The sequence below is a fragment of the Echiichthys vipera genome (genome assembly GCF_963691815.1).
Source record: "Echiichthys vipera genome assembly, chromosome: 1".
NCBI classification, from domain to species: domain Eukaryota; kingdom Metazoa; phylum Chordata; class Actinopteri; order Perciformes; family Trachinidae; genus Echiichthys; species Echiichthys vipera.
The window spans coordinates 37901471-37919741 of NC_139826.1; the positions used below are offsets into that span (position 1 = coordinate 37901471).

At 43.5% G+C, this 18271-nt stretch overlaps 1 protein-coding gene across 3 annotated transcripts in view; it reads right to left on the reverse strand.

Moving 5' to 3' along the window:
* crtc3 (CREB regulated transcription coactivator 3) overlaps positions 1-18271 on the reverse strand; it is a 60336-nt gene that overhangs the window by 17937 nt on the left and 24128 nt on the right. For 2 of the 3 annotated variants that reach the window (XM_083914887.1, XM_083914886.1), the window contains exons 5-6: positions 9891-9953; positions 4387-4490 (exon numbers count right to left, since the gene is read on the reverse strand). In XM_083914887.1, the coding sequence (XP_083771013.1) occupies positions 4387-4490; positions 9891-9953 (167 nt within the window). The remainder of the gene's footprint in view (positions 1-4386; positions 4491-9890; positions 9954-18271) is intronic. The other variant, XM_083914888.1, reaches the window with a different exon arrangement.

Sequence of the window (18271 nt, forward strand, 5' to 3'; positions counted from 1 at the left end):
CACAAATTAACTGGACATTGCCCGAACGCCAGTGGATTATCTTAAAGTGGTCCATTCAGGTGTCTTGAGGTCAGAGGACCACTTTGAAAGTAGCCATGCGCTAAAACCTCAGGGCTAATGAACTACGTCTGTATTAATTGTTTAGCTTGTCTAGTTTCAGATGACACCCACAAATTCTCCATAACTTTGAAACTGAGTCCTAAAGAAGTTGGCCGTGCCGGCTGATGAGCCCTCAGGATGTTAAGCTGTTAAGAAAAACGCAGCCTTTTGCTGGAGCACTGCAGTAATCGGAGGCCGTTCAGCTGCAGACGTCTCCTCTGATTGATGCTGCTCTTTTTCCATCGACCAGTGGCAGAAGAGAGACTGCACCAGAAAGCCTGTAGCTCAACTCTTCTGCTCTAAGTGTTTCCACTGTGTTCGCTGTTTGACTCACAGTTTCAGTTCCTAGCGCGATGCCTCTTTAATCAGCCGGCAGCTTAACAACGCTTGAACCGCGCTGAAACCTTTAGAGGTGTCAACGAGGCCCTGGGGCATCGCAGAGCTTCTGATGGCAGCAGAGAGGGCCGTGAGGCTGCACTGCTCCTTCCCTAACACGTTACAGTTTGTGGGCATAGCCTCATTTAGAGGAAAGGGTATACAGCATGTGAAGCTATGTGTAGTATGTGCCGGTGGACTATATATACACAGCAGGCCTCCACAGGCTGCTCGGTTCACCTCTGGGGAAATATAAACATCTCCCGCATGTACAGTGGAACTGTGACGGCTCTGCATGTCCAGATCTTCAGCATCTGTGCTCTCGGAGTCTTTGCACCGTCACTGCAGCCGGGGAATGACATTAACGGCGCTGTACTTTTACTTTCTGTCTCTATATATGTGGATTAAATACTTTTTGGGGGCTATGTTGCCTTATTATAGTACAGCTGAAGATTGACAGGAAACGGGAGAGGGGGCGACGTGCAGCAACTCACCTTAGCGGCCCAGGTTCGATTCCTTCTCTGACCCTTTGCTGCATATTCCCCTCTCTCTCTCCCCCATTTCATGTCAAAACTACAGCTGTCCTATCAAAATAAAAGCACGAAAGGCCCAAAAAAAGGTACTGAGTATTTATTACTTTATTAAGAACTTTAGTGCAAAAAGAACATAACGATGAAATCTCTGTAAGACTTTTTCATGATACAGATTCCACTGAAAGACGATAAATTATAAATGCATAATTGTGCATTTCACTGTGGATTGAGCATGTTGATGCTTTCACAGGATTTGTAAAGCATCTCGACCGGCTTTATAGTAGCAAAAACACATAGAAACTTCACTTTTTACAATTAAAATTAAGTATTTAGTGTTTTTTTTAGTCTTCTGTGTTAGTAAACTGAGTATCTTTGGATTATTGGACGGATGAGCAGACAAAACAAGATAATTTAAAACCTCATCCTGGGCTCTGGGAACTTAACTTGATTTAAGAAAGAAGAAGAAAATAATCTGTAGATTAATCGCTAATTAAATCTTTAGTTGCAGTCCCACAGGACGTGGATATAAACATGAAGTCATCATAAACATGGAATACCTGATATCAGCTATTTTTATTACACACACACACACACACACATGCACACGCACACGCACACGCATACGCATACACACACACACGTTAATATTTCCAACTGGGTCTAAGGTGAGGCCATTTAAAGCACAACAGACAGTGTTGTGCTGTAATTCACACATCTACTCAGGGTCGATGTTTACACGTGAAACTCATACTTGGCCCAGATCTTAAAGCAATATCCTGTTTAAACTTGTTGGCTAAACACACTCTTTCTCATCCACTCCGCACTCCATCGGTGCTGACATCAGACAAACGTGCGGAGAACACACCGCACGCACGCACGCATGGAAGCAGCTCAGCAGCTCAGCAGAGAGGAGGATGAGTTCTTTCACTTAAGAGTTTAATCTTTTTACTTTGGACCAAAAACAATTCAGCTACAAAAAAGGTAGAAACAGAACGTTTGAAGCCAACGAAGGCCCGATGGTTAGTGTCACTGAGAGGCTTAAAGCAGCAGGTTGGGTGGACTGCGTTCTCTGTTAATAAATGACCAGAGGAACAGAAACACAAACACCATAAACTAGCATGATGACTACGACGTGGGCCCAGCGCAGGAGCAGTGTGCATACTGCATGTGAATGAGAGGGTGTCTGGTTCAAAAACATGTTGACTCTGCTGCAGTGACACAGGCCTCTGCCGTGACGGAGCCTCCGCAAAGTCCAAAGCACTGCATGGTTGTCTGAGGTGATGTCTCAGTGCACAAGAGTATCTTAATTAGACTGTCCTGGCTGTGTCCAGTCTGTGTCCGGTCCTACTGTGAATACTACCCCTGCCTTCCGTCTCTTAATATCTCCTGTCAGCCATGATCGTTCACACTCACTCCCATGAAACAAGGCGCGGTTAAGTCACGTCAGGTCAGCGACACATGCTGCACCCGAATCAAGACGTGAGGATACATTTAAATATGCTAGACAACGTTGGTCTAGACTAGTCTACGTTGGTCTAGACTAGACTACGTTGGTCTAGACTACACTACGTTGGTCTAGACTAGTCAACGTTGGTCTAGACTAGTCTACGTTGGTCTAGTCTACGTTGGTCTAGTCTACGTTGGTCTAGACTAGTCCACGTTGGTCCAGACTAGTCTAGGTTGGTTTAGACTAGACTACGTTGGTCTAGACTAGACTACGTTGGTCTAGACTAGTCTACGTTGGTCTAGACTAGACTATGTTGATCTAGACTAGTCTACGTTGGTCTAGACTAGACTACGTTGGTCTAGACTAGTCAACGTCAGTCTAGACTACGTTGGTCTAGGCTAGTCTACGTTGGTCTAGGCTAGTCAACGTTGGTCTAGGCTAGTCTACGTTGGTCTAGAATAGACTAGACTACATTGGTCTAGACTAGACTAGACTACGTTGGTCTAGATTAGTCTACGTTGGTCTAGATTAGACTACATTGGTCTAGACTAGACTACGTTGGTCTAGACTAGTCAACGTTGGTCTAGACTAGTCAACCTTGGTCTAGACTAGACTACGTTGGTCTAGACTAGTCAACATTGGTGTACACTGGTTAACGTTGGTCTAGACTAAACTACGTTGGTCTAGACTAGACTGGAAATCAGTAGTGAGGTCTTTTCTCCTGACTGTAGAGAGGCAATCTGTCAGAGGTAGCAGCTCTTATCCGGCTGTTAAAACGCTACGTAACGCCGCAGTGCCGTGTTCCCCGTTGTTTGAACAGATCTGAGTTTTTAATACACGTAATTGTCATTGTATTTCTTTCTTATGGATGAAAAGGGCAAATATAGTTCTTGAATCTTGAATCTTGAGCCCAGATTGAAATCCAGGCACCATTTTGTAGCAACATGAGTAAATAAATTAAAAAGCATGCCATTGTGCATTCAAGAGTACATTTATATATCTACCTGGTAAATAAAAAATGTTAGAGGTAATTTTTGCCCTTTAATCACATTTTTAGGGGTAGCCTGAGGTTTCTTGAGGGTATATATATATATATATATATATATATATACAGTATATATATATATATATATATATATATATATATATATATATATATATATATATCAGGTTTACATCTATCTATCTATATATATATATATATATATATATATATCTCAGGTATATAACTGGTTCAAAGGTCTATACAAGATGTTTAAATTGTGCAGCTATAGAAGAAAGTAGCTTTAGGGGCGGCAGTAGCTCAGTAAATAGGTGACTCGGCAGGGAACCAGAGGGTTACTGGTTCGAGTCCCTGTGGGGACCATGAATTGAGCGTGGACTGGTGGCTGGAGAGGTGCCAGTTCATCTCCTGGGCTCTGCCGAGGTGCCGTTGAGCAAAGCACCGAACCCCCAACTGCTTGGGGAACCGGTCCACTGGCAGCCCCCTCGCTCTCACATCTCTCCATTAATTGCATGTATAGAGGTCCTGTTTGTGCATGTGTGTGTGTGTGTGTGTGTGTGTGTGTGTGTGTGTGTGTGTGTGTGTGTGTGTGTGTGTGTGTGTGTGTGTGTGTGTGTGTGTGTGTGTGTGTGTGTGACCTGAATAACAATAATAGAGTGAAGAAATCAAATTTCCCGTTGCAGGATTAATAAAGTAATTCTTCTTCTTCTTCTAGAAGTGTGTAAAAAGATTAAATGATGTCCTAACAATGCAGCTGAGGTAAGAGCCTCCATAACCACGGGGTTAAAAGAACAACACTCTCTTGCGAGACGTGGATAACAAAAACATTAAAACAGTCACGCAGACACACAAATGAAGAAACCGCTGTCTTTGAAGGGGAGGCTCTCGTGTTCTGGCTGTGTGTGTGTGTGAGTGTGTGTTACTCTCACCGTTGCGTTGGGGGAGACCTCGACCCATCTGCTGGTTCATGCCGAAGGGGTCCTGAGGGTTTGGGTTCATAGCGCTTGTATGGAGAGCAGAGTCTGAGTTGGTTCTGTGTAGGTTGAAGAGGGGGAGGAGGAGGAGGAGGAAGAGGAAAATTATGCAAAGTGTTCCAGCACCTTGGACAGAGACAGAGGATTTGTCAGGGCCGTAACATCAGTGAGTCACTCTTGCTTCCTGCTCTGCCTCCACACAAGCTGCATTCATTTGCGGGGCTCACGCTGACCTTACTCAGAAACCTCCTCACCGCACTGGACTACGTGTTCATCAGTCTGAGGTGGAAATCCAGTTTGACTCAAAGATGAAATGTCGGTAATACGTTTGTTATCTCTAAGTCTGACTTAGTATTTTATCTAGAGCTCGGCTGATTCATCCGTTGGTTGATTTTGGCCTCGGACATGCCACTATCTATCTCAGGGGTGTCACAGTGATCCAGTAAAGGGTCGCTGTGGCTGCAGGTTTTCATTCCAACCAAGCAGGAACACACCTGACTCGACTTACTCCATCACCTGAACTGTCTTCACACAGTTGATTTGTTGGAACAGGTGTGTCTTTGATTGGTTGGAGTGAAAACCTGCAGCCACACGGCCCTTTACTGGATCACTTTGACACCCCTGACTTAGAGAAATGTTATTTTCATCTCTGTGCATTGAAGAAGATATGAGGAGCTCTTTTCAAAAACGCTATAAATCCATTTTAATCGTTTTCAGGAAAATTACATTTTTTACCTAGACCAACACATTTGGTTAATATTCAGTGTATCTTGTCAAAATGGTTTATGGCTCAGTCTGAACATGTTGAACGGACGGACGAAACAAAAAACTCTCCCGCTCTAGAGCGCCGCCATGTTGGATCGCATAGAACGCTCACTGAGTTCTGATTGGTCGAGAGGACGTTTCGCATTTAGGCTAAAAATAGGTTTGGCGCTGGTCGCGGTTTTGAAAGGAACTGCATCTTGAGACCATTTTAAACAAGGAAATATAGAGATTTGGCAGAAACACTGATGAAGCAGTGAAAAGGTTCAGTTTGACACCCTTGATCTATCTGTATCGGTGTATATGTTGCTTTATATGCACCAATATGAAAACCTTTTTTTAACAGATGGTTCCTTCGACTTGTTCGAGTGCTTTTTAAGCATTTCAAGATGCGTTTTCAAGCTTTTCCAGCACCTTAAAGCTGCGGTAAATTACATGTTTGTATTAAATACAGATTACTGATTATTGTACTTCTTCAGCACATTAAATCAGATGTTATTGCAACTGAAGGGACACATTATAACTTGTATTTGAAGCCGTTTCAAGCACTTCATTCAAAAAGAAAAACCTTTTTAAACCTAGAAAACACCACATTGAAAGTGTTTCTGAGGATTTCCAGCACCTGTGAGAACCCTGTACGGAACATTTAACGCAGGATATTAGGATAGGGATGATTTAGAGATGGTGTCATTACGTAGTTCTTTATTTAAACCGTCCGCATTTGATTGATACTGAACAAACAGTACTGATGTTTATTGAGTTGTACTGTAACTTAGTTCAGTCAGAAACGCTGCTACACTTAAACACTGTTAACACTTTTCGCTTCTTATCACTTATTTAGTTTGTACTTATTTTATTTCAACATGCTGCTAAACTGCACGCTGCGTATTCTTGTATATTGTATAAACCTACGTTTAACCACAACGTCTGTTGCACTCTGTCACATTTAGTTAATTGTATGTTAGCTTTATTTTGATGTGATTTATGTTTTTATGCTTATTGTCACTCTGATCCTTTCCCATCTTTGTATTGAAACTGTTGCACAATCATTTCTCATGATAAATAAATAAAGCTTCTTCAATCTTAGCTATTTATTTTTTCCGTGTCCTTGTCTGCAATTGGCCATCAATGAAATACACTGTGTGTATAATGTTTAATAATGTTAAATATCTTTTACTCTCTCTTTGATTAAGAGAGCAGCCTTCAGAGGACCTTTGCAGAGTCATATCGTTGCAAAATCGGTGCACAACAGCATAAAAAAAGATCACTTTATTGGTGATATCGGTGATTTTGTTCCCCTCCAAAAATCGGAATTGGTCGCAAAAGATCTCACATCAGCCTGGCTCTTGTTTAATCAGGATTCAATTTCAAATGGCATACTAAAATGATTTCAGATCATGGTTATTATATTTAATATAGGATATAAATTCACACACTTACACACATGCCTGCCCCCCCGCCCCTCCAGCTGCAAGCGTTCTCTAGTGCTATCCATTAAGCCTCAATGGCTTCTTTCATGAGTCATTCCTACTTTTCCTTCTAGTGCATTGTAGAAAATTGTAGTAATCACACTCGAGTTTGAGGCTTTTAGAGCTGCGAGGTTTGGTTTTGTAACGTCGATTACGGCAGACAGCGCAGAACATAAATCACTTCAATAGCGCCAGAAGATCAGGGTTTTAAGAGATGTAAAAAGAGAGTCTGACATGCATCATTTCATTTTTTTGCAAGTTGTGTGGTTGTCTGGGCAGATGTTAAGGTGGCTGATGTAATGATGCCACGTAAATAGGAAATATGTAAGTAAACAAACACAAAGATCGTCAGAGTGATCAAAGGCCAACGTGTCTGAGCAGCATAGACTGTGTACTGAAGATGGATGTAGCCTCCGGGTCTGAAATGTGGTGAAGTGCCTCGAAGCTGCATTCTTTACGTTTGTATAGAAGTCAATGAGAAAACGAGCCTAAACTTCTTACTTGATTTATTACCTCCCTTCTGTGTGGAGTTTGCATGTTCTCCCCGTGTCTGTGTGGGTTTTCTCCGGGTTCTCCGGTTTCCTCCCACAGTCCAAAGACGTACAGGTGTTCGGTTCAGTGATGACTCTAAATCACCCGTAGGTGTGAGTGGTTGTCTGTCTCTGTTCGTCTCTATGTGCCCTGCGATAGACCGGCGTCCTGTCCAGGGTGGACCCCGCCTCACTCCCGATGTCAGCTGGGATCGGCTCCAGCCCCCCCGCGACCCCGACAGGGACAAGCGGTTGACGATGAATGAATGATGTAACACAGCACTGTGTTATCAGTGCAGGAAAAGGCCCCAGTGAGTGATGCTCTCAGCTCACTCACTGACAGCAGCCCACCCGATGGCTTGCGTCAATGGGTTGAAAAACCGCCGGTTAGCCTCTTTAGCATTTAGCATTTAGCTTAGAATCATAAGAACGACGGATATAGGGGCCGTACACATGCGGTGTTTTTTGCGGCGTTAAACAAAATTCTACTTTTGACCGACCGAAACACCTCACGTTCTACCCAGGTGGTAAAAGATGCAGCATGTGTACAGCTCCCTAAACAGCAGATGCTCCTCCCCAGCTTCGCCCTCTCGTCCAAAGATTGTAATATTGTCCAGTTTCAAAAAGTCTAAGATGGCAGACGGACAAAAAGCCAATCTCCTGGCTTCAAAGCGGTGGTCAACAGACCAACGGGTGACGTCACGGTTGCTTCATCCATCTCAGTTATACAGTCTATGCTGAACACCTTAAAGTCGTATTTTAAATTCAGCAACCAAGTATTAAAATTCAATATTCTAATGATGGGACGCTCATCGTATGTAATGGAATACATTTGTCATGATTTACATTAAAAAGCAAGGTCCCGACAAGGTCACCGTTTCAATACACTGAAGCAACTATTGCGAACATTAGCATGTCGTTTCTTTTAGAATATATTATACAAAATCATGAGTTTCAGCCTAGAGTAGTCTTCTTTAAAGAACATTTAGACGTTTTGGCAGTTGAATTAGAGCAGGGCTGTCAAAGTGATCCAGTAAAGGGTCGCTGTGGCTGCGGGTTTTCATTCCAACCAAGCAAGAACACACCTGACTTGAGTCATGCAATCACCCGAACTGTCTTCACACAGTTGATTTGTTGGATCAGGTGTGTTCTTGCTTGGTTGGAATGAAAACCTGCAGCCACAGCGACTCTTTACTGGATCACTTTGACACCACTGATTTAGAGAAATGTTATTTTCATCTCTGTGCATTGAACAAGATTTCTTCAACATTGCTTATGTTGTTAAAAGTGTCTGGAATCTAAAAGTGTCGCCCCGTCTCGTAGTGGTGTTGCTCACTTTCTCGTTAATCATAAATTCATATATTATACATTCAAATCAATTTGACCAGTTTCATTCACACAGGTCCTTCCTTCCTGCTGCTGTCAGACTTCACAATCAGCACTGCTCCCAATAGACTCCTGACCTCATCCTGTACCCTGCACTGTGCAATATGCCTGTACTATGGGCACTTCTGCTTTTTGCACTATTTGGACTAATTTAATCATATTTATTCACTCCGTATCACATTTTTACAGACAAACAAAACAAGAACAACTGCACTACATCATGTGAATATGTACATATGTCTATTTCCATTTCTTCCCTTTTTAAATTGAACTTTATTGCTTATTTTTGCTATTTTTTATCTATTTTTGCTATTTTTTATCTTATTTTGTAATATTCTGTTGCTGCTGTGACAAAAGAATTTCCCGTCTGCGGGACTTTAAAGGTTTTCTGATTCTGATTCTGATTCTGATTCTTATGTTTTTGACAAGCTAACATTTGAGAAAATTGGCTTTTTTAATAGTTTTGTAAAAATGTAACTGACACTCAACATACTGTATATTGGTTTAACGAGCAGTTAGCGTACCGCACACATCATCTCACAAGTCCTGATATCCTTATAGTGAAGCTATTGGCTACACACACACACACACACACACACACACACACACACACACACACACACACACACACACACACACATCTGTAACTCTAAACCAAACCCTAGCCAACCCAAAAGGACTCTTTGATGTACTGTCCCTAGCAACATACAGTTTTAAATCAATATTTTCTCATCTAACTCTTGGCGACTCAGTGAAACAGCATCAAGCACATTTCCCAAAATGTTGAAACATTTACAGCACATGTGCAATACACCTGTAGCAATGTCCATGTGCTCTTCATGGACTTACACTGAATTCAGAAAACTTGAACTCAGTTTTCAAAAAGCATTACAAAGACAACACTTGGAGAAGGACGTAAACAGGCTGAAAGTAAGAAAATGCGAATGAGGAGACTTGGTGTTAGAGCGCGAAGGAGCCATGAGTCCTATGGGTTAGTGAGACAGGAGCTGCTGATTAATGTCTCAGAAATACCAAAGATGAGTGGAAAAACAGAAGGAGCGGAAAAATAATTGATGAATCGACCACAACAGCCCCTCAGATGAGTGTTTTAGGTCTTCTATCTCAGTGCTTCAAAGGAAGAAAGGAGGGGGATTATTGAGGTTACAAATCAGGCGGAGATTTACAGAGGATTGAAACCAGGACGCAATGAAGCCAAGAGATTGCAAAAAAAAAAAGACAAAGAACAGAAATGTTGGCCTGTGTGAGCGAGGGATAAAGCATTAAAGGGAAAGAGAGAGAGGTCAAGGGTCACCTGTTGAGTTGTGATATTAATCTAAACCCAGGCCGTTTTTCCTCAGTCCATGGCTGCTGCTCCCTTCAAAGAGAGACAGAGGAAAAAAGATGACAGAGATTTACTGGATGAAAGTACAGACCCCTGGCTCCTTAGAGTTTGCGTAGAAGAGGAGATGTATAGGTATAAAAAAAAGTATGATGAGCCTGTGTATCGGCGCATGTGTGGAAGGAAGAAAGACCCTGGAAAATACTCAGTTACACGCGATACAGTTGTAGTTTTAGAAAAAGGAACGACGTAGAAGAATAAATTAAAAGCAGAGTGAAGTGGAGACTCAGTCAGGTTTATAAACCGGCTGCGAGGAGAAAAGTGACGCAACACAACCGGCTCTCTGGTGAACGGCTGCCCAGAGAGCAACGACGAAAACACTTGATGTGAAGGGCCATTGTCAGAGTCTGAAAACGCTGGAGAGGGAACATTGGCAAAGTGGATTCTTGTGAGGCATTCAGCAAAAAGGGGTACTCGACTTGTCTTTAGGCTGAAAGTACACGGAAGTAAAAGCTGCTTCTTAGTCTTCTAGAAATACAAGCATGCATACTTAAACACTAGTTCTGTGTTGAGTATTCACCGCGGAAAGTATTCAGTACTGTACTGCACGAAGGTAGCATGCTGTTGTTCGTTTTTACATTCCCTGCAGCATTGTTCGGACTAATGATGGAAACCGTGGACAGACGTGCTGTTGCTGGATTTTCTCTTCACCGACGATGCAAAGGAAGGTCTGCACCGATCAAGGGACTCAAGTGTTTCTAGCTCCACCCTTTAGTATCAGACCACTGTGATAAGGACCTCAATACAGGGGGAACATTAGGGGGAAATTGTGCCGTAAAATCATCCCATGGAGGGTTCCTAGTTTGAATCCCTGCTGGGGCCCTTCTGTGTGGAGTTTGCATGTTGTCCCCGTGTCGGCGTGGGTTTTCTCCGGGTTCTCCGGTTTCCTCCCACAGTCCAAAGACGTGCAGGTGTTCGGTTCATTGATGACTCTAAATCACCCGTAGGTGTGAATGGTTGTCTGTCTCTGTGCGTCTCTATGTGTCCTGTGATAGACTGGCGTCCTGTCCAGGGTGTACCCCGCCTCACGCCCGAAGTCAGCTGGGATCGGATCCAGCCCTCGCGACCCCGACAGGGACAAGCTGTTGAGGATGAATGAATGATTATCCCGGAGATTCGCTGACAGCCTGACGTGGCTAACACTGATTAGCTCGGGGCAGTACGGTGAAGGCATTAACGCGTCTTTTTTAACCACTAATACTGCTCAATCAGCAGTAGCATGAGAAGTGCCCTTACACATGAGACCATGAGATGATTTTACACCTGAATTTGACTTTAAACAGGACAGAATGGAGGGATGCTTTTGTTGCCATCGTCAACTTTTGACACTAGAAACAAAAAATAACCATTTTAGTGTCTACCAAAGTGTCCTTTTACAGCTACACCACCTTTCCTTTCAGCCACGTCGGTGCTCACCTTCTCGTTGTGCTTGCGTAACAGAATATTTCTAAACATTTTTTGTGATTTTTTTTCAGCTTTAGATTTTATAATGATGATCAGACATGTTTTTGAACAGTTTAGTTTTTCTAGTCTAATATTTTTTGTGATGATGAGTAGGATGTTATTATTTTTGACATGTTGGACAACAAGCATTAGGAGGCCCTGGGGACAAAAAGAGCCTTATACAACGTACCCTGTTGTCTTTAACGACCCATCAGGTATATACAGGCATTATTACCGCAAAGCCAGCAGAAGGGCACTGAAGTTCATTTTGATTCTAACACACAGAAGTGATTGTGTGCACAAACAGCCGCCGTGTAACGTCTGAGTGCGGTGCAGCCTAAGAATGCCTTTTGGATCCACACTTGGTAATTTGTCTACAATCACACCGTGCAGCAATCAGACCACCTAGATGGAAAATAAAAGCCTTCGGAGAATAATTGCGGCACATCTTCCAAAGAGGACATTTTAAGATCTCCCTTCTCGAGAGCTTTTTCTACAGAGCAGTCTCCGGGGAGCTCGGCATGTGATTTCATCCCCAGAGAGGCTGGCGCAAGGAACAGCAAGCCAAAGATGGGTGAATGGAAGAGGAGGAGGGCGTGGGACTGGATCGAGGCTCTGACCCTGTAACAGATGGCCTCCGATGGGACACACAGGGGACTTGCAGTCAGGTCTGATGCCTGAGGACCACAGGAACCAATCCTCTTTTAAGAAACTATCTTCCCAGCATAAAGTAATACTCTTTGAAGCGCCGTATTTCCGAAGAAACACTAAACTTTAAGTAAACTCTCCAGGACCGGGATATTTACAAAAACATGCCTTGACACAGTTCAGTTGGACGAAGCTGGGAAATCACTTCTTCTTTTCTGACAGAGGAGGAAAAAAAACAACCTCACGAAATCCAGAGAGATGATCAAATCTGTTGGCCGAACTGCTGGTCGCCGAGCAGTTAAAGGCTATGTGAACCGCTCTGTTCCCCTGCATTTCTGTCATGCCTGACGATCCCTCAGCACCGGCCCACTGCCTCAAAGTTGGGATCTGTCAGAGGCTGGGAAAGCTCGGCATGAGTCATCTTAGTAAAAACATACAGCGGTAAAAATATAATGCCATTGTAATTGGTTTCTTTGTTCTCAGGTGTTTGCTCTGTGCCCGTCGTCTGTGTGGACAGCAGATAGCTGATCGCTGTTGTGACAATTAAAGCACCGAAAGAGTTAAAAGTGCTCTGTGGCCCTTCTCCAGAGCTGCCTGGCTATAATGTAGTGCAGATGTTGCTGGCGTTGTAAACACTATCCGCCCCGCTCTCCCCTGAGACGGACATGCAGGGAATCTGCCTCTCACTGCAACAACACAAGAGCCTGAAGAGCCCTTTCCATTGATGGATACTAAGCGGAGGCAATGATCAGGAAAATGCTTTTCCTCTTGTTAAAAAGGAACAAACAAACAAAAGATCATGTTCTCCAATGGGATTTCCCAACAGGCTACTGGGAGCAGAGCTTCCCTAATCTGGCTAGACTTCAGTCCAGACTGTGATTTCCCATTTCCCCTCCAACAAGTGTGTTACGTCTTTGTTTAAGCTACGAGTTCCATCAACAGTCTAAGGGTGAAAACACAACACTGATTGTGCAAAAGCAAGCTTATGTAGTAGGACACTCTGTCTGTCTGTTGAAATGACATTAATCATGATAAAGTCTTGTACCAATTACCAGGTGGCTATGGGAACACGACCTTGACAAATGACGCAATTGTGGTTCCAGGATGTTGATCATGTTACATGACGACATCGTTGTAACCCAGTAGAGCACTAACGAAGTCAAAACCAACTTTCCACCAACGACTTGGAGCACGAAGGGGGACATCATCGACCTTGTGGGAGGTTAAATACCTGGGTCTCCACACCAGATAGTTGGACCAGTCCCAGCCTGGTCCTGGTCCCAGTCCCAGCCTGGTCCCAGACCCGGCCTGGTCAGTTACGTACATGAAGGGGCGACTGTGGCTCAGTTGATAGAGCGAGTCGGCCAATGTCCGTTTGATCCCCGCCCTGCCCTACTTGTGTCATGGTCGTTGTGTCCTTGGGCAAGACACTTCACCCACCTCGCCTCATGTGAATGTGTGTGACTGCTGTATGTTTGAGGAGGTGGTCGGAGGGGCCGTAGGCGCTGATTGGCTGCCACGCTTCCGTCAGTCTGCCCCAGGGTAGAGTCACTATTAGTGCAACTGAAAACTGGATATTTAAAGTTAACACTTTATACATGTATTTTAAGAGAATATGCACTGACATCCTGTTTTGGATGTAGAGTAATGGTACTGGGATGGTAGTGTATAATGGTGTCATACCACTGTCCAACTCTTTAGGGAAAAACCCTGGACTCTATTTCTATTTGACTTTGATTTGACTTCAAATGCCCTACAATACGTTTCTTGCAATGGTACTGGATGTTTTAAATGTGAGACAGTTTTGTCTCTGAGGGCTTTTTGTTCTGAATTTTGAGATGTTATCATGATTCAATTCAATTTAATTTTATTTATAGTGCCAAGTCATAACAAAAGTGATCTCAGGACCCTTTACAGAGTAGGTAAAGACCACACTCTGTGACTTATTTATGATTTACATAGACCCAACAATTCCCCCGTAGAGTACGGTGGCAACGAAAACCTTCCCTATTACAGGCAGGAACGTCAGACAGACCCAGCTCTGTGGAGGACGGACATCTGTCTGCACCGGTTGGGGGGGGGAGAGAGAGAGAAAGAGAGAAAAGACAGACAGATGGACGGAGAGAGACACACTTCCACACCTCAATTAAGACAAACTGTATCCTGTGAAACATCCATTTCCACCTTCTTTATCCGTTCTACTCTTCCGCGTGCTCTGTGAAACAAGGACTCTGCAATTCTACCAGGAATCATAAAAGTATAATTCTCTCATGACATCCTGCCAGATTTCAGGAGGGTCAACAGACCAGCGTATTTACAAACCAGCACGCGGAGCTTCTAGAGAAAAGAACGAGTGGCCAAAACACGGTTCCCACTGTTTTCCAGAGATCATTTTCCAGGACTTCTCCAAGACATTTTCAGGGTGGGATGACAGACAGGGTTCAACACGTTCCTCTCTGTGGAAGTCTGATTTAAAAAGATGCCTATAATCTATGTACGGCATCACCTCTGACATGCTTAGGAATTATGATGGATTGTAAATTTAATGGTAATCAAGTAACAATGATGGTTTGGGCAACTCTCACCTCAGCTACCTCTCTCGCTAAAAACAAAGATCAGGTTGTTTTCATGCACTTTTCATGTGTATTTTGGATGTGTATGTTGGTCTATATGCTAAACTGGGTATCGGCGAGTATGCAAGTCGATGCCCAGATCTCATGTCCCATCATTCCGCCCAGAAATCAACATCACTGCATGTTACTGACTCAACTTCTTCCCCGGAGTTGTTTGTGTTTTGTCGTCTCTCAGGTCTCTGCTGATGGTGGTGGTGCCTGCTGCCGTGGTCCTGCATGACGCTTCCTGCTGCGTTTATAACTATTACTCATATAAACTATCATTAGTTTACTACATTATAACATTTGTATCCATAAAAACACCATCAGTGGTATGTCTAGCTGTATCACAGCTGTTATCACCACGACTCATCATTGATCATATTTACCACCATAAATATGATCATTGTCATATTCTGTCACCTCAGCTGTGCTTGTTTCTACTGTTCTGCTGTATTAACTGCCATAACATATGAGTCATATTCACATTACTATAGGTATTATTATAGTTACTGTTACTTTGTGGTTGTTTGCATCTCTGTCTTTGTCTCTGTCTGTCCATCTGTCCGTCTTTTCTCTCTCTCTCTCTCCTTCTCTTCCTCTCTCCGGTGCAGACAGATGTGCGTCCTCCACAGAGCTGGGTCTGTCTGACGTTCCTGTGTGTTATAGTGAAGGTTTTCGTCTCCACCGTACTCTACGGGGGAATTGTTGGGTCTCTGTAAATCATAAATAAGTCAGAGAGTGTGGTCTTTACCTACTCCATATGTAAAATGTCCTGAGATAACTTTTGTTATGAATTGGCAATTTAGATAAAATTGAATTGAATTGAATATCTTACCAGGTGTTCTGCGCCACATTACAGTGGTACGTTCGGTTGATACCATACTAACCCCCAGCAGCTATTTTGGGACCATTGTGATCCAGCTAAATACATTTTTTGTAAAGTTCTACCCTGATACTCATGCTTCCATTTTGGTCGCAGTCTGGAGCCAGAAAGTCCCCTAAAGCCAAACATTATGCCTTTTTTTAATCGTATAGCAAGAATACAGCATACAAACATTAATTATACTGGCTTCTGTAAGAATTCCCCTACAGGCATCATTGAATCAATACAGGATCACATTATTATCACATTAGTATTATTTATATCAAGGGAGGCCGTGAAATAAGTCTTTTTTGAGTCCTCTTTAATATTTACAGCGAGGATAATGTCAAGTGTCCTGAGATAACTTTTGTTAGGATTTGGCACTTTAAATAAAATTGAATCACGCGCCCCCGACAGGGACAAGCGGTTGACGATCGATCGATGAATAAATGAATGAATGAATGATATAAATTAAATTGAAAACAAATCTTTTTAAAGTAGTTTCACGCAGACAAATGGGTATTTTTCCAAATATCTATTGTAAAAGGTTCCATAACCTATTCATTTAGCGGCGGCAGTAGCTCAGTCCAGGTGACTCGGCTGGGAACCGGAGGGTTGCCGGTTCGAGTCCCTGTGTGGACCATGAATGGAGCGTGGACTGGTGGCTGGAGAGGTGCCAGTTCATCTCCTGGGAACTGCCGAGGTGCTGTTGAGCAAGGCAGTGAACCCCCAACTGACCGGGTCGCCGATCCACTGGCAGCCCCCTCGCTCTGACATCTCTCCATTAATGGCATGTATATAGGTCTTGTCTGTGCATCTGTGTGTGTGTGTGTGTGTGTGTGTGTGTGTGTGTGTGTGTGTGTGTGTGTGTGTGTGTGTGTGTGTGTGTGTGTGTGTGTGTGTGTGTGTAACATGAATAATAACAGAGTGAAAAAATTGAATTTTAAAAGGAATTCTTCTTCTTCTTCCAAAGACTCTCATCTAAAACGTTAACATTTGAACATTAATATGATCCTGAACATAACTCGGCCCTTTCAGATCAGGATGTTATCCGTGTTGTAGAGCTCTGATAGACAGCCTCGTGGTTCGTTCTCAGCTAAAGTGAAAATGTTGACATAGTTTCCCAGGACATTGTACTTTCTCTCTCAGTGTCCATGTGTTTTCCATGACTCAGGTTTTAGAAAAAAAAAGATGCAATCCATATAATGTCCAAAAAAGATCAAATCAGAACGTTGTTTTAAGAGTAAGCAAAACAAAATCAACACTAAGATGCTGAACTAAACTAACTACAACCTGTTCTCTTACAGTGAGATTGGTGGATATTTAGCAGATGAACGTGGGCGCTCTCAAGGTTTTAAGACTCTTGTCAGCCAGTTTGAGCCGACACTAAACTACACTTGCATATATCTGCCTGTAACAGTGAAGCGCGCCAAAATCCACCGCTGAGGGGGAAGTTTATCTCTGTTACACACTGTGACAACAATCTGCTGCAGGTTGGAGCAGGAGGCTACGCTTGGCCTGCAGAGACTTGACAGAGCTGATACCGATCACGTATGCGATCTGTATGGGATGAGGCGAGAGGGGGAACAATCCAAAAGGAGAGATGGGTACAATGGAGAAAAATCAAAAGCAAGGAGGTTTTGATTGAAGCTATGAAATCACAAACAGGTGAGGATGGTTACGTTCACATAAACCATGAAACCATCACTTTACAGCAGGTTAAAGGAAGATTCCTCTCATTAATTCAGAGGTTCACTTCATGCAGAGTAGGAATGATAATGCTACTAGCCAAGTCTGCATGTACCTTCATGAGAGGTGATGTAATGTAAGGTTGTCACTTTTTTTACACTCTGACTGAAGTTCAGATGACATGGTACTCAATCGTTCAGTGTGCGACAAAGCAGCATCGCACAAATTAAAAATAAAAGAGTCTGCGGCCATTGCTTTGTGCCACATGGCTCTCCCAGAAACGCACCCACTCTGAGAACACTGACGTCTGGTTGCTCTGCGAGGACGTTTGTCAGCCAACCTGTTTTGTGCTGTCAACAATGACGAAAAGGGCGTGGGCCCTGTTCGAGTCTACGGTACAAGCTGTTACAGTACGCTCGACACGGAGCCTGGCGAACGTCTGTGTCTGCGCCGTGGAAGAAGAAGACGAGGCAGGGTGATTGGCGGCGGGCCAAGCCAGTACATAAAACACAAGAGTGGAGACGGAGCGAGAGGGAAAGAGAGTGAGCGGGGAGGAGCTTGGCTCAGCCTTTTTTATCACAGGCCCATAATTCACCCCCTTGTAAACACTGAGGAAAAGCTTTCTACCAACACACTGAGGCACAACCAGAGCAGGGGAAAAAAAGAGATCGTGCAGCTTACATCAAGGCCGGCTAGTGTACCTTTGTTTTCCAGCAACTGGTACGGCTATTGGATTTCTGCAAAGCTAGAGTTTTTGTTTTACCACAGGGCACTGGTGCTTTGACAACATCGAATCCCTAAACAGTAGGAAGAGCGCTCTTGGGCATGACCTTTAAAAAGAAAAGGCTATCTGTCAAACACCTTCAGGTAGACGCAGCCTTTGCTTTTGTGAAACATTCGTGCACAGACAATGAAGGTCAACAACTCCACCCTCCGTTGTGCCCGAGTGCCATACAGTCATCTTATACATTTATGATGCGTGTTTGATCGAGATGGCTGGTGCCTAGAAGTAGAAAGACAACAGCAGTAGGCACAGA